The sequence below is a fragment of the Rhinatrema bivittatum genome, chromosome 6 (assembly GCF_901001135.1).
Source record: "Rhinatrema bivittatum chromosome 6, aRhiBiv1.1, whole genome shotgun sequence".
NCBI lineage: Eukaryota > Metazoa > Chordata > Amphibia > Gymnophiona > Rhinatrematidae > Rhinatrema > Rhinatrema bivittatum.
In genome coordinates this window covers 5,762,875-5,779,377 of record NC_042620.1, presented here as the reverse complement: position 1 = coordinate 5,779,377, position 16,503 = coordinate 5,762,875, and the positions used below count along the sequence as shown (strand labels likewise).

The window sequence follows — 16,503 nt, the reverse complement described above, 5'->3', positions numbered from 1 at the left end:
GGGCGTTCGTCTGTGCCTTGTTCTTTTTATAAGCCCTCGGCCGTGCACTGATCTTGCCCTGAAACTTTATTGAGTGCTGGTTTTGTAACTTTGCCTGTAGTGCGGTTGTAACGTCTTTCAGCCGGCCCGGTGGCGCAGAGCTGGTGCAGCGTTGCCTTTATAAAGGAGCTCGGGTTCCAATCCCCGGCTCGGGTCTTCCACTCTCCCGCGGCCGGGGGATGCTGCGGAGGCGGCGCTTGTGGCCCCTGAAAGGTGAGAGCCTTGGTCACCGTGCGGCAGCGACCCCCGGGGGCTGGAGACAGGGCCCAGGCTCGCGGGGTCCTGGTGCACGAGGCCCCGGCTGCAGTGACTGGGGGGAGCCGGGCCTCCTGGCACCAGAGCCCGGAAGATGCCGGATCAGCTGCGAAGCAGGAGGAAGCTCTCCTGACATGAAGCCCGGTGTGCGTCCTGACCGCTGCCCTCCTGTCTCTCCTCAGGTGCTGGGAGGCGCTTTTGAGGAGTTCATCTTTGGCCCACGGCTGGATAACCTGCACAGCTGTTACTGTGCCTTGCAGGTGAGCTGAGCGTGCGGGGACGTTTCTCCCCACTGCTTCCTGCACTGGTCTCACAGGTGGATCCTCTGCAGGTCCCCTCCGCTTTGCTCTTACATCTCGCGCTGTGTGTTGTCGTACGATGGCTCGGGCTTGGTGCTGGTAGCTTTGAGGCACAGGTGGAGCTGCTGCAGGAGCCACCGTACGTGACAGGTGCTTGGGGCAGGGTGGTGGCTCCCGCTGCAGCCACTGAAGGATGGGGGGCGTCTGATGCGAGGTACGGGGGTGTAAGAGAGGTAGAAGGCTGCATGCTGGGCTTTGCATGTTACATTTGGGAGTAATAGGGGCAGTAATGAGTGTCCTTCTTCCCTGTTCTTTGAATCTCCAGGCTCTCATTGGCTCTAGCGCCTCCCCAGATTCCCTCTCCAGAGACCCCAACGTTCGAATGATCACGCTGTACGACAACGAGGAGGTAAGGCTGCAGAGGGGCCGAGCTGCGCAGCGCGCGAGGGTCACTGAAGAGCGAGGCGGGGAGGGACCGGGACACACGCGCGCGCGAGGGTCACTGAAGAGCGAGGCCGGGAGAGACCGGGACATGCGCGAGAGTCACTGAAGAGCGAGGCCGGGAGAGACCGGGACACGCGTGAGAGTCACTGAAGAGCGAGGTGGGGAGGGACCGGGACGCGTGCGAGTCACTGAAGAGCGAGGCGGGGAGGGACCGGGACGCGCGCGCGGGTCACTGAAGAGCGAGGCGGGGAGGGACCGGGACGCGCGCGCGGGTCACTGAAGAGCGAGGCGGGGAGGGACCGGGACGCGCACGCGGGTCACTGAAGAGCGAGGCGGGGAGGGACCGGGACGCGCGCGCGAGGGTCACTGAAGAGCGAGGCGGGGAGGGACCGGGACGCGCGCGCGAGGGTCACTGAAGAGCGAGGCGGGGAGGGACCGGGACGCACGCGCGCGTGAGGGTCACTGAAGAGCGAGGCGGGGAGGGACTGGGACGCACGCGCGCGCGCGCGTGAGGGTCACTGAAGAGCGAGGCGGGGAGGGACCGGGACGCACGCGCGCGCGCGCGTGAGGGTCACTGAAGAGCGAGGCGGGGAGGGACCGGGACGCATGCGCGCGTGAGGGTCACTGAAGAGCGAGGCGGGGAGGGACCGGGACGCATGCGCGCGTGAGGGTCACTGAAGAGCGAGGCGGGGAGGGACCGGGACGCATGCGCGCGTGAGGGTCACTGAAGAGCGAGGCGGGGAGGGACCGGGACGCATGCGCGCGTGAGGGTCACTGAAGAGCGAGGCGGGGAGGGACCGGGACGCATGCGCGCGTGAGGGTCACTGAAGAGCGAGGCGGGGAGGAACAGGGACGCGCGAGCGAGGGTCACTGAAGAGCGAGGCGGGGAGGAACAGGGACGCGCGAGCGAGGGTCACTGAAGAGCGAGGCGGGGAGGAACAGGGACGCGCGAGCGAGGGTCACTGAAGAGCGAGGCGGGGAGGAACAGGGACGCGCGAGCGAGGGTCACTGAAGAGCGAGGCGGGGAGGAACAGGGACGCGCGAGCGTCACTGAAGAGCGAGGTGGGGAGGAACCGGGACGCGTGAGCGAGTGAGGGTCACTGAAGAGCGAGGCGGGGAGGGACCGGGACGCGCGAGCGTCACTGAAGAGCGAGGCGGGGAGGGACCGGGACGCGCGAGCGAGCGAGGGTCACTGAAGAGCGAGGTGGGGAGGGGACCGGGACCGAGGGTCACTGAAGAGCGAGGCGGGGGAGGGACCGGGACATGCGAGCGAGGGTCACTGAAGAGCGAGGCGGGGAGGGACCGGGACACGATCAGAAGTGGAGGGGTTAATGATTGCTTTCCAGATGGTCACTGACTCCGACCTTCAGGAAGAAGGAGCTGCCATGGAGGAGCGCATGGTATTGGTTATTGACTCCTGCGCCTCTTCTGTTGATTGTGTGTCTCTCTTTTTGCTTTGTTGTTATTTATTTGCATAACATTTTGATTGCTATCAGAAAATCAGTGTATTCAAGGAAATTGCTAATTGGTTGCTTTCTCTTCCTGCTTAGGTGGGTTCTGGGAGTGCACAGGGGGCAGAATCACTGTTAACGGAGCTCATCCTTCGTCGAATTGCCTCAACCCCAAAGAATCTGACAGCGTTTGAGGAGTCTGTTCCTAAGTCCTACATGATCAGTGCTGACATGGCCCACGCTGTGCACCCTAACTACGCGTACGTACCGGATCATTGGCGGCCTTCCCCCACACGGAGGCCTGGGTGGCTTACCTTACTAATGTATTCAGTTCTTACAGTGTTTTACTGTCTGCTGAATTATTTGCTTTTACCACTAAATTTAGAACTTAAGAAATTCCCTGCATGGTCACACCAAGGGCCATGGACCCCAGCATCCTGTCCCTGACACTGGCAAGTTCAGGTCACAAGTTACCTGGCAGATCCCATAAGGTAGATTTATTTCTTATTGCTCACTCTCAGAGATAAGAACATAACAAAATGCCATACTGGGTCAGAGCAAATGTCCATCAAGCCCAGCATCCTGTGTCCAACATCGGCCAATCCAGATCACAAGTTCCTGGCAGGATCCCAAGGGTTAAGATTCCAAGCTGCTTATCCCAAGAATAAGCAGTGGCTTTCTGCAACTCTCCCTTAATAGTTACTGAACTTTTCCAAACCTTTTTTTAAACGCAGCTAAACTAACAGCTTTCACCACATCTTCTGGTAACGAATTCAAAAGCTTCATATGTGTTGAGTAAGAAAATATTTTCTCTTATTAGTTTTAAATGTATTACCCAGTAACTTCAATTTGTGTCCCTTCATCTTTGTACTTTTCAAAAGAGTAAACAACTGATTAAAGTTTACTCATTCCACACCACTCATTATTTTATAGGCCTCTATCATATCCCCCACCCCAGCCTTCTCTTCTCCAAGCTGAAGAGTCCTAACCTCTTCAGCCTTTCCTCATAGGGGAGCTGTTCCATCCCCTTTTATCATTTTGGTCGCCCTTCCCTGTACCTTTTCTAATTCTGCTCTATCTTTCTTGAGATGCGGTGACCAGAGCTGCACACAATACTCAAGATGAGGTCGCACCATGGAGTGATACAGAGACATTATGATATTCTCTGTTTTATTCTCCATTCCTTTCCTAATAATCCCCAGCATTCTGTTTGTGTGTGATATATGAACACAAGATGAGGATGCACCATGGAGTGATACAGAGACATTCTGATATTCTCTGTTTTATTCTCCATTCCTTTCCTAATAATCCCCAGCATTCTGTTTGTGTATGATATATGAACACAAGATGAGGATGCACCATGGAGCGATACAGAGACATTAGGATATTCTCTGTTTTATTCTCCATTCCTTTACTAATAATCCCCAGCATTCTGTTTGTGTATGATATATGAGCACAAGATGAGGATGCACCATGGAGTGATACAGAGACATTATGATATTCTCTGTTTTATTCTCCATTCCTTCCCTAATAATCCCCAGCATTCTATTTGTGTATGATATATGAACACAAGATGAGGATGCACCATGGAGTGATACAGAGACATTATGATATTCTCTGTTTTATTCTCCATTCCTTTCCTAATAATCCCCAGCATTCTGTTTGTGTATGATATATGAACACAAGATGAGGATGCACCATGGAGTGATACAGAGACATTATGATATTCTCTGTTTTATTCTCCATTCCTTTCCTAATAATCCCCAGCATTCTGTTTGTGTATGATATATGAACACAAGATGAGGATGCACCATGGAGTGATACAGAGGCATTATGATATTCTCTGTTTTATTCTCCATTCCTTTCCTAATAATCCCCAGCATTCTGTTTGTGTATGATATATGAACACAAGATGAGGATGCACCATGGAGTGATACAGAGACATTATGATATTCTCTGTTTTATTCTCCATTCCTTTCCTAATAATCCCCAGCATTCTGTTTGTGTATGATATATGAACACAAGATGAGGATGCACCATGGAGTGATACAGAGGCATTATGATATTCTCTGTTTTATTCTCCAATCCTTTCCTAATAATCCCCAGCATTCTGTTTGTGTATGATATATGAACACAAGATGAGGATGCACCATGGAGTGATACAGAGGCATTATGATATTCTCTGTTTTATTCTCCATTCCTTTCCTAATAATCCCCAGCATTCTGTTTGTGTATGATATATGAACACAAGATGAGGATGCATCATGGAGCGATACAGAGACATTATGATATTCTCTGTTTTATTCTCCATTCCTTTCCTAATAATCCCCAGCATTCTGTTTGTGTATGATATATGAGCACAAGATGAGGATGCACCATGGAGTGATACAGAGACATTATGATATTCTCTGTTTTATTCTCCATTCCTTTCCTAATAATCCCCAGCATTCTGTTTGTGTATGATATATGAGCACAAGATGAGGATGCACCATGGAGTGATACAGAGACATTATATTCTCTGTTTTATTCTCCATTCCTTTCCTAATAATCCCCAGCATTCTGTTTGTGTATGATATATGAACACAAGATGAGGTTGCACCATGGAGTGATACAGAGACATTATGATATTCTCTGTTTTATTCTCCATTCCTTCCCTAATAATCCCCAGCATTCTATTTGTGTATGATATATGAACACAAGATGAGGATGCACCATGGAGTGATACAGAGACATTATGATATTCTCTGTTTTATTCTCCATTCCTTTCCTAATAATCCCCAGCATTCTGTTTGTGTATGATATATGAACACAAGATGAGGATGCACCATGGAGTGATACAGAGACATTATGATATTCTCTGTTTTATTCTCCATTCCTTTCCTAATAATCCCCAGTATTCTGTTTGTGTATGATATATGAACACAAGATGAGGTTGCACCATGGAGTGATACAGAGACATTATGATATTCTCTGTGTTATTCTCCATTCCTTTCCTAATAATCCCCAGCATTCTGTTTGTGTATGATATATGAACACAAGATGAGGATGCACCATGGAGTGATACAGAGACATTATGATATTCTCTGTTTTATTCTCCATTCCTTTCCTAATAATCCCCAGCATTCTGTTTGTGTATGATATATGAACACAAGATGAGGTCGCACCATGGAGTGATACAGAGACATTATGATATTCTCTGTTCCCTGTACGTACCAGGATCAGTCCAGGACACCTGGGTTGTGACTCCGCACCAGCGGGTGGAGACAGAGCAAAACTTGTGGGCGGAGCCATATATAAGCCCCTGTGCCAGTCACAGCCCCTCAGTCTTACTCTGTCTCCAGCAGGTGGTGCAGGTGCAGTCACAGCCTCTGCCTGCACTGATTGTGGTAGTTAGGTTTCTTTTTTCAGATTTTTCTCTTTTGAGTTTAATTTCCTTTTAAATTTGGCTGTTTTTTAGTGAGTGGTGTCCTGTCTGCCCTGCCTCCCAGGGGGGCTGTGAGGTTCTGAGGGGACCACCCCCCCCTGGTTGAGGCCGCTGCTAGGGTCGAGGACCCGGCTTACTAGTAGCAGCGCTAGGGGTTGACACCGGGGAGCCCGGTTCACTCACCCCTCTTGCAACAGGGCTTCAGGACCGTGGACAGCGACAAGCGGTAAAAAAAAAAAAAAAAAAAGTTTCTATTTTTCTTTGTTTGCGCCGGCTCTCTGCTACTTAGTGCTGCCGCTCCGGTTTTTTCGGGGGGGAGGTGCTGGTCGCGGGGGGGTAGTCGTGGCGTTATTTTGGTAAAAAAAAAAAAAAAAAAAAGAAGTTTCTATTTTTTTTCTGTCAGCGCTTGTATTTCCCGCATTTTTTTGCTGCCATGCCTCGCGGCTCTTCTTGCCGGGCCTGCGGCTCGGCGCGCGCGCGGCTTTCGAGGGACGGCCTCTGTGCTTCTTGTCTCCCGGGCGATGAAGGCTCGTCGGGGGCGTCTCGGGGGGTCCGTTCTCGGGCCGCGCGTTCGCCACCGCTCGCCAGTGCTCTGCCTGACAAACAGTAGGATCTTTTCCCGCTCAGCGCGGGAGTGGCGGCCATTTTGGCCACAGGCAAGGAAATCAGGCGGGAGCCGGCAGGGAACTCTGCTATGCCTCCACCGCTTTCTCCGCAGTCAAGTCTTGCGGGGGGGGGTCGCTCCGGAGAGGTCTCGGTCTCGGGAGGGTTCCGGACTCGATTCCTCGGACTCGGCTTCTTTTTCAGAAGATTTTGCGCTTCTTCTACGCAAAGTCCTTAAGTGTAAGCGCAGTAGGCGTAGGCGAAAAGGAGCCTCCGAGGGGGGGCCTTAGTAAGCATGCCTCAAAGAAGCGGACGACTGGAGAAGTCGAGGGGTCCGCCAGACAGCCCCCGCGGGGGAAGCAATCCCTGCGGGGAGTCCCACAGGACTCGGAATCGGAGTTTTCCTCCTCGACGGACACGGATCCTGCCGAAGAGCCCCTGATGGGGGCTGAGGACACAACGGCGGACGGCTCCTCCCAGCCTAGAGCGAGCAAAGGAACTCAGGCAGTTGAGGGAGATGATCCCAAAGTGGTCCGCCTCTTCCGTAGAGACGAACTAATACCTCTAATCCCGGCTATTCTTAAGGAGCTAGGAATTGAGGCTCCGTCAGTGGGGTCCGTCAGGAGGCCAACATGGATCCGGTTTTGCTAGGTCTCACGGGACCGGCAGTGGCTTTTCCTTTTCATTTTTCGTCCACGGATATTTTGTTTAAAGAATGGGATACCCCGGAGCTGGGTCTCAAGGTCAGTAAGGCCATGGATAAACTGTATCCACTCCCTGAAGATGCGCTAGACCTTCTCAAATTTCCGAAAGTGGATTCAGCAGTCTCGGCGGTGACAAAACGGTCTACTATCCCGGTTACAGGAGCGACGGCTCTCAAGGATATCCAGGACAGGAAGCTGGAGGTACAGCTTAAGAAGATTTTTGAGGTGTCCGCTCTAGGAGTACGGGCCGCTATCTGTACTAACTTCGCAATGCGGGCTAGTCTGCGCTGGGCCCAAGTTCTTCAGGCGAATGCTGATCTCTCCCCGGAAGAGGCGTCTCAAGCTGATCGTCTTGAGGCGGCAATAGCGTATGGAGCAGATGCTTTACATGATCTATTACGGACCTCTGCCAGATCCATGGTAGCGTCTGTTTCGGCGCGTCGCCTTTTGTGGTTACGAAACTGGGCAGCGGATGGCTCTTCTAAAGCTCACCTTGGAGCACTGCCATTCAAAGGTAAGCTGCTATTCGGCAAAGAATTGGATGACCTGATGATCTCCCTAGGAGAGAACAGGGCGTTTAGGCTGCCTGAGGATAAGTACAGAGCGCGGTCCTCCTTCTCCTCCAGGTCACGGTTCCGTGGTTCCAGAAAATCACGTCCTTCTCGTTCCTCGGATCCCTCGTACAGGTCTTCTTCCTCCCGGGCCTCTCAGTGGCAGCAATCCTTTCGAGGAAAGCGGTTTGGCAAACAGGGAGGAACCTCGACCGCGGGAGCTCACAAGGGACCGCAATGAAATGCGGTCGGTCCAATCCTCGCCTCAGTCTCTACACGAGATCCCAAATGTCGGGGCGCGGTTAACGTTGTTTTTCGAGGATTGGGCCAGAGTTACTTCGGACCAGTGGGTCCTCGACGTGATAAGACACGGTTACGCATTAGATTTTGTTCGAATTCCAGCGGACAAGTTCCTAGTCTCTCCTTGCAAAGCTCCGACCAAAAAGGTGGCAGTGCTAGACACCATCCGGCGCTTGGAAAGCTTGGGAGCTATCGTTCCGGTCCCTATCCATCAGCGCGGCAAAGGCCGTTACTCCATTTACTTCATAGTCCCAAAGAAAGACGGCACGTCAAGGCCGATCTTGGACCTCAAAGGCGTAAACAGATGTTTACGCGTTCCTCACTTCAAGATGGAGACGATTCGTTCGGTTATTGCTTCGGTAAGGCCAGGCGAATTCTTGGCTTCTCTGGACCTCACGGAGGCGTACCTGCACGTGGGAATTCGGCCGGAGTTCCAGAAATTCCTAAGGTTTTGCATCCTGGGGCGGCATTTTCAGTTCCGGGCGCTACCGTTTGGTCTAGCAACCGCTCCTCGCACGTTCACAAAAGTGATGGTGGTAGTTGCGGCGCAACTACGCCGAGAAGGTCTCCTGGTTCACCCTTACCTGGACGATTGGTTGATTCGCGCAAAATCCAAGCCTCTGTGTCAGCAAGCAGTGGCCAGAGTCCTCCAGGTGTTACAGTCTCTAGGCTGGGTGGTCAATTTCAGCAAAAGTCAACTGGTACCGACTCAGACCCTAGAATACCTCGGAGCTCTTTTCGACACAAGGAACGGCAAAGTGATCTTGTCCCAGGAACGCAGGGACAAGCTACAGTCTCAGGTGCGACGATTGCTCTCTCTTCACAGTCCTCGAGTTTGCGATTATCTGACGGTCCTGGGCTCGATGGCTTCAACAATAGCTCTCGTTCCCTGGGCGTTCGCTCATCTGCGGCCGTTGCAGTCGTCCTTACTATCCCGATGGCGGCCGGTCTCGGAGGAGTTTTTCCTGCCTCTTCCACTCGAGGGCCAAGCGAGATCCAGCCTCCACTGGTGGCTCGACTCCAAGCATCTCTCCTGTGGAGTGTCCCTGCTGGTACCCAAATGGACGGTAGTGACTACGGATGCCAGTCTCTCCGGCTGGGGAGCAGTTTGCCTAGGAATGGTCGGATCCAGGGGCTGTGGACAGCTTCTCAAACCCAGTGGGTCTATCAACAGACTAGAGACCAGAGCGGTCCGTCTAGCTCTCCAAGCCTTTTTTAACCGTTACTAAGCGGAAAGGCGGTCCGAGTACTATCGGACAATGCAACCACTGTGGCCTACATCAATCGACAAGGAGGGACACGGAGTCAGCAAGTGGCGGAGGAAGCGGCTCAGTTGATGTGCTGGGCGGAACGGCACCTCAGCAGCATTGCGGCTTCACACATCGCCGGCGTCGACAACGTCCAACGCGGACTTCCTCAGCCGGCACCGGCTGGATCCAGGGCGTGGGAACTCCCGGAGGTAGCGTACCGACTCATCTGCGCCAGGTGGGGTCAACCACGTCTGGATCTGATGGCCACCGCGCAAAACGCAAAGGCTCCGAGGTTCTTCAGCCGTCGGAGGGAGCGGGGCGCGGAAGGGGTCGATGCACTCGTGCTTCCTTGGCCCACGGACGTGCTGCTCTACGTGTTTCCCCCGTGGCCTCTGATAGGCAAGGTGCTCCGACGGATCGAGCTACATCCGGTGGAAGTGATCTTGGTGGCGCCGGAGTGGCCACGGCGTCCGTGGTTCGCGGATCTACTGCGGTTAGCGGTGGAATCTCCGCTCCGTTTGCGGGGCGACGCGACCATTCTGCGGCAGGGACCCGTTTGTTTGGAGGACGCGGATCACTTTTGTCTCGCGGTTTGGCGTTTGAGAGGGCGCGTCTAAGGTCCAAAGGGTACTCCGAGGCAGTGATCACCACGTTGTTGAGGGCTAGAAAACAGTCCACGTCTTTGACCTATATGAGGGTCTGGACGGTCTTTGAGGACTGGTGTAGTGCTCGCGAGGTGAACCCCATTCGGCCGGAAGTTCCGGAGATTCTCTCTTTCCTTCAAGAGGGCCTCTCGAAGGGACTGTCCTGGAGTACCCTGAAAGTTCAAGGGGCAGCCCTTGGCTGCCTTCGAGGTAAGGTCCGGGGAGTGTCCTTGGCGGGCCATCCGGATGTGACACGGTTTCTGCGGGGGGCGAAGCATCTCCGTCCGCCGGTCCGGAATCCGTGCCCCTCCTGGAACTTAAACTGCGTGCTTTCGGCTCTTTGTGGGCCGCCTTTTGAACCGGTCAAGCGGGCGACGTTGAAGGATTTAACATTGAAAACAGTGTTTTTGGTCGCTATTACGTCCGCGCGTCGGGTCTCGGAGTTACAAGCTCTTTCTTGTAGAGAACCGTTTTTGCGTTTTACAGAGACTGGTGTCTCTCTGCGGACTGTCCCCTCCTGTTTACCCAAGGTGGTGTCGTCCTTTCACTTAAATCAGTCAGTTGATCTTCCCGGGTTTTCGGCCATGGATCCTCAGGCCAGGGGATCGAGGGAACTGAGGAAACTTGATGTCCGTAGGATTCTACTTCGTTATCTGGAAGTTACGAATCCTTTCCGGGTTTCCGATCACTTGTTTGTTCTCTGGTCGGGGGCTCGTAGAGGATCGGCGGCTTCGCGGGCCACGATTGCGCGTTGGCTCAAGGAGGCGATTAGTTCGGCGTATCTTCTGCAGGGCAAGTTGGCACCCAGGGAGCTTCGTGCACATTCGACGCGGGCGCAGGCCACGTCTTGGGCCGAAGTTTCTAGTGTGTCCACACAAGAGATCTGCAGGGCGGCAACGTGGAAATCGTTGCACACTTTCACGAGACATTACAGGCTTGATGTCCAGGCGACTGCGGCTCAGGGTTTTGGGGCGAGTGTTCTCCGAGCGGGACTCTCTACTTCCCACCCTGGGTAAATTAGCTCTGGTACATCCCAGGTGTCTGGACTGATCCGGTACGTACAGGGAAAGGAAAATTAGTTCTTACCTGATAATTTTCGTTCCTGTAGTACACGGATCAGTCCAGACTCCCGCCCGTCTGTGTCTTGTAGTTTAGATCAGAAGAAAGAGAGAGAGTCTGCTCGTTTGCTTATTTGGCTATTTGGCTATTGTAGTTTGCAGTTTGCACGTTGTGTTCATGGTTCTGAAGGTTTTCGGCTCCAGCTCAGGGGCTGTTGTGAATTGGCCTCATGTTTGGGGTTTTTTTCTAGTTAGCTAGTTTTTTGGCTTTATCTGGCTTTGACATTACGTGCGACTGAGGGGCTGTGGGTGGCACCTTACTATATGTAGGGAGCCCGACAAGTTTTACTCTGTCTCCACCTGCTGGTGCGGAGTCACAACCCAGGTGTCTGGACTGATCCGTGTACTACAGGAACGAAAATTATCAGGTAAGAACTAATTTTCCTTTTTATTCTCCATTCCTTTCCTAATAATCCCCAGCATTCTGTGTGTGTATGATATATGAACACAAGATGAGGATGCACCATGAAGCGATACAGAGGCATTATGATATTCTCTGTTTCATTCTCCATTCCTTTCCTAATAATCCCCAGCATTCTGTTTGTGTATGATATATGAACACAAGATGAGGATGCACCATGGAGTGATACAGAGGCATTATGATATTCTCTGTTTTATTCTCCATTCCTTTCCTAATAATCCCCAGCATTCTGTTTGTGTATGATATATGAACACAAGATGAGGATGCACCATGGAGTGATACAGAGGCATTATGATATTCTCTGTTTTATTCTCCATTCCTTTCCTAATAATCCCCAGCATTCTGTTTGTGTATGATATATGAACACAAGATGAGGATGCACCATGGAGTGATACAGAGACATTATGATATTCTCTGTTTTATTCTCCATTCCTTTCCTAATAATCCCCAGCATTCTGTTTGTGTATGATATATGAACACAAGATGAGGATGCACCATGGAGTGATACAGAGACATTATGATATTATCTGTTTTATTCTCCATTCCTTTCCTAATAATCCCCAGCATTCTGTTTGTGTATGATATATGAACACAAGATGAGGATGCACCGTGGAGTGATACAGAGGCATTATGATATTCTCTGTTTTATTCTCCATTCCTTTCCTAATAATCCCCAGCATTCTGTTTGTGTATGATATATGAACACAAGATGAGGTCACACCGTGGAGTGATACAGAGACATTATGATATTCTCTGTTTTATTCTCCATTCCTTTCCTAATAATCCCCAGCATTCTGTTTGTGTATGATATATGAACACAAGATGAGGATGCACCATGGAGTGATACAGAGACATTATGATATTCTCTGTTTTATTCTCCATTCCTTTCCTAATAATCCCGTGCATTCTGTTTGCTTTCTTGGCTGCTGCTGCTGCACACTGGACTTTGCTGAAAAGCGTGAAACATCTTCGGCCACCCCTACGGTGGCCACTTAATCTAGTATTGAAAATTTTGGCAGGGCCCTCCTTTCGGCCGCTGTGCAGTCTTTCCTTGAGTTTTTTAACCTTGAAAACGGTGTTCCTGGTGGCTGCCTATTCGGCGCATCACATCTCTGAACTGCAGGCATTGTCGTGTTGAGAACCGTTCCTTCGGATGACTCCAGGAGCGTTACAGCTTCGTACCGTTCCTTCCTTCTTGTGCAAGGTCGTCTCAGTTTCATTTGAATCAGTCCATTTCATTGCCTTCCCTAGATAAGTGGAGGAATACCACCTCCTCAGCCATTTGAAAGTCTGTATACGTTTGGTGCAGTATCTGGAAGTTTCAGAACCGGTCCAAAAGACAAGCCCACCTGTTTGTCCTTCATGGGGGAAGGAAGCAGGGCGAACCAGTTTCGTGGGCTACCATAGCTTGCTGGAATAAGGAGGTGGTCATGGGAGCTGTGTGGAGGCAGGAAAGCCATTACCTTCTCAGGTTAAAGCTCATTCCATCAGGGCTCAGGCGGTCGCATGGGTGGAAGTTAAACTGCTGTCTCCCGTCGATATCTGCCGAGCGGTGACGTGATCCTCCTTGCACACCTTCTCCAGGTTCCATCGCCTGGATGTTCAGGTCTGAGAGGACGCAGCCTTTGCGAGAGTGGTGTTAACCGGACCTCGGGCAGCCTCCCACCACGATCGGGAGTAGTTTTTGTACTTCCTATTGGTCCTGAGTCCATCTGGCTACACACTAGGAAATGGAGAAATTGCGTACCTGATAATTTCGTTTTTCTTAGTATAAACAGATGCACTCAGCATCCCGCCCTCGGCTGCCCAAGAACGGTGCCAAGAATTCGCCCGTGGAGTTGATATCGATTCCAGGGTATTGCGGGTAGGCCGTCATCCAGTCCCTAGATCAGGGCATCTATAATCTTACTGGGATTCAGTGTTTGGTTGAGTACAGTTACGTTATTTGTTTTTAATCGTTTTGTTTTTTTTTTATAGTATGTCCACAGTGGCTTTTGAAAAGTATACTGAATGGCTGAGGTCACTGCGGGGATGTATCTAGGGTGATGTCAGCTTTAAAATCTCAGTCCCTCACAAAGAAAACGCACATTCTTCACGATTACCTGCTCGACTCCAATCCAGATGTATGTGCTATCACGGAAACCTGGTTAAAAAGCACCGACACCGCACTGATAAACCAGTTACCTATTCACCTTTATGACGTCTTCTCAATTACAAGACCCAAAAAAAGAGGGGGTGGTCTGTTGCTAGCAACCAAGAAAGAACTGAACCTTAGACAGCAACCTGTCAAGACCTCCTCCAAAAAACTAGAACTCGGATGGTTCAAATCAAAACATATTCAAATTCTCCTTGTTTACGCTCCACCGGGATCACTAGACTCTGAGGCCTCACCCCTTATAGAAACCATTGCTAAATACATTAACATGGACTCACCTGCCATGATTCTGGGGGACTTCAATCTACATGTTGACGCCTCCCCGATCTCCCCCAACTGCGAAACCTTCTTATCCACACTCCAGGCAATGGGCTTTGAACAAATCGTCAACAAACCCACCCATAAAGCTGGACATACACTAGACCTCATCTTCCTAAACTCACACTTATCATACACTAACAGTCCAGACTGCACCCCAGTCCCTTGGTCCGACCATTCACTCATAGCTACTCTCACGACTTGAGGAAACCCCTCTCAACCACAGCCTCACTCCACCATCCATCTCAGAAGAAAATGTACCTCCGATATTCTCAGTGAACATCTTTCCAAGGAACTCCCCAATCTAGACACCTCCAACCCCAACTCAGCCCTTCTATCCTGGCGCAATAGCACGGAGTCTATAGCCAACAAACTTTGCCCCAAAGAGACGAAAACCATCAATTGGGCTCAAAAAAGGAAGCAACCTTGGTACTCACCGGAACTTAAACGAATGAAGCAAGACCTCCGACACAAGGAAGGCTCTTAGCGGAAGTCCCCCAACTCCACAACTTTGTCCGATTACAAACGAAACATGCATCTTTATAGGATTTCTCTTCTACAAGCAAAAAAAGACTATTACGCCAGCAGAATCCATGATATTCAGTATGACGCCAGGGCCCTGTTTTCCTATGTATCTTAACTCACTAAACCCTCTGCCCCTACCATTCCTGACGATCAGGCTCAATCCAAAGCCAATGAACTCGCATTCTTCTTTCAGGATAAAATTGCAAACACGCTAGCGCTTCTCCCTACTAACCCAACACCACCAGCTCTAAACTTCACCACCACATGCTCCCCCAGAGCTACCCTAGATTCCTTCGAGCCCACCACCCCTCTGGAGATAGAATCAACACTCAAGCAGCTGAAACCATCCAGCCACCCGATGGACCACATCCCAACGAAACTTCTGCTCCTTATCCCAGGCACCATCTCCAGATCTCTGGCCGACATCATTAACTGCTCCCTAGCCCAAGGAATATACCCGGATGACCTTAAAACAGCATCTATTAAACCTCTCTTGAAGAAACCCAACCTGGACACTAATGAGCTCTCCAACTTCCGACCCATATCCAACCTCCCGCTGCTAGCAAAACTCACCGAGAAGGTGGTGAACACTCAGCTTTCGGACTACCTGGAGGAACACAAAATCCTATACCCCTCCCAGTATGGCTTCCGCAAGTCTTCCAGTACTGAAACCCTCCTCTTCTCACTAACAGACCACATCCTCATGGGCCTAGATAAAGGGATTTCATTCCTGCTAGTTCTCTTAGACATCTCCGTGGCGTTTGACACCGTGAACCATAGCATCCTCCTCAATTGTCTCTCAGACATTGGATTATCTGGATACGCCTTCCAATGGTTCAGCTCATTCCTCAATAATAGAAGCTCCAAGATCACTATCAATAATAAAGAATCTCCTAACTTCAAATCTACTCTAGGTGTTCCCCAAGGCTCCTCTCTATCCCCCACCCTCTTCAATATCTACCTATTGCCTCTTTGCCAGCTCCTCACAAACCTTAACCTAATTCACTACTTATATGCTGACGACGTTCAGATCCTGATCCCAATAAAAGAATCCCTTCCAAAAATGCTCTCCTTCTGGGAGAACTGCCTTAAGTCCATCAACCACTTACTCACCAGCCTGAACCTGGTCCTCAATGCAGCCAAAACAGAAATCCTTCTCATCTCCACCGACCATTCTACCAGCCATGATCAGACAACCTCTATTCCTCAGACCACTCAAGTTAGAGATTTAGGAGTCACCATTGATAACCATTTGAACCTAAAATAATCAATCAACAATATTACGAAGGATTGTTTCTTCAAGCTCCAAGTTATGAAAAGACTCAAACCCGTCCTCCATCTCCAGGACTTCAGAACTGTCCTTCAGTCAACAATATTCTCCAAAACCGACTACTGTAACACTCTCCTCTTAGGACTCCCGATCTCTGCCACTAAACCACTACAGATGCTCCAGAACTCAGCAGCCAGGATATTAACCAACACCAACCGGAGAACTCATATCACTCCTATACTTAGAAACCTACACTGGCTACCTATTAAATACAGAATTTTGCACAAAGCACTCACCATTATCCACAAATCCATCCACAACCAACTACCTTTAGACCTTCAGTTCCCACTCAAACTATACACATCTGCAAGACCCATCAGAGCGGCACACAAAGAAACCCTTCAAGTTCCCCCAACTAAATCCTCTCGTCTAACCTCCACGAAAGAACGGGCATTCTCCACAGCTGGCCCCATCATCTGGAACAACCTGCCGACTGACCTAAGACTGGAACCCTGCCTGATCACCTTCCGAAAAAAACTCAAGACGTGGCTTTTCAGCCAAGCCTTCCCATAAGCCAAACATTACAACAGTTCTTTCATTTAGCCCAATAGACTAAATGACCGACCCAGCCACTGTATATTCATAAGTTCTCATTCTCCAGTTTTTTCTGTCCTTTATTTCCTGGCTACTCTAGCCCCCAAGTTCACTCTCCCTGTTATTTGTATCTGCGCT

General features: G+C 50.7%; 1 protein-coding gene across 1 annotated transcript in view; it reads left to right on the top strand.

The window, feature by feature from the left end:
• LOC115093362 (aspartyl aminopeptidase-like) overlaps window positions 1-16,503 on the top strand; it is a gene marked incomplete at its 5' end in the record, with an annotated part of 61,822 nt that overhangs the window by 29,834 nt on the left and 15,485 nt on the right. The window contains 3 exon segments of the mRNA XM_029605004.1: window positions 477-554; window positions 919-1,002; window positions 2,588-2,748. Of these exon segments, the coding sequence (XP_029460864.1) occupies window positions 477-554; window positions 919-1,002; window positions 2,588-2,748 (323 nt within the window).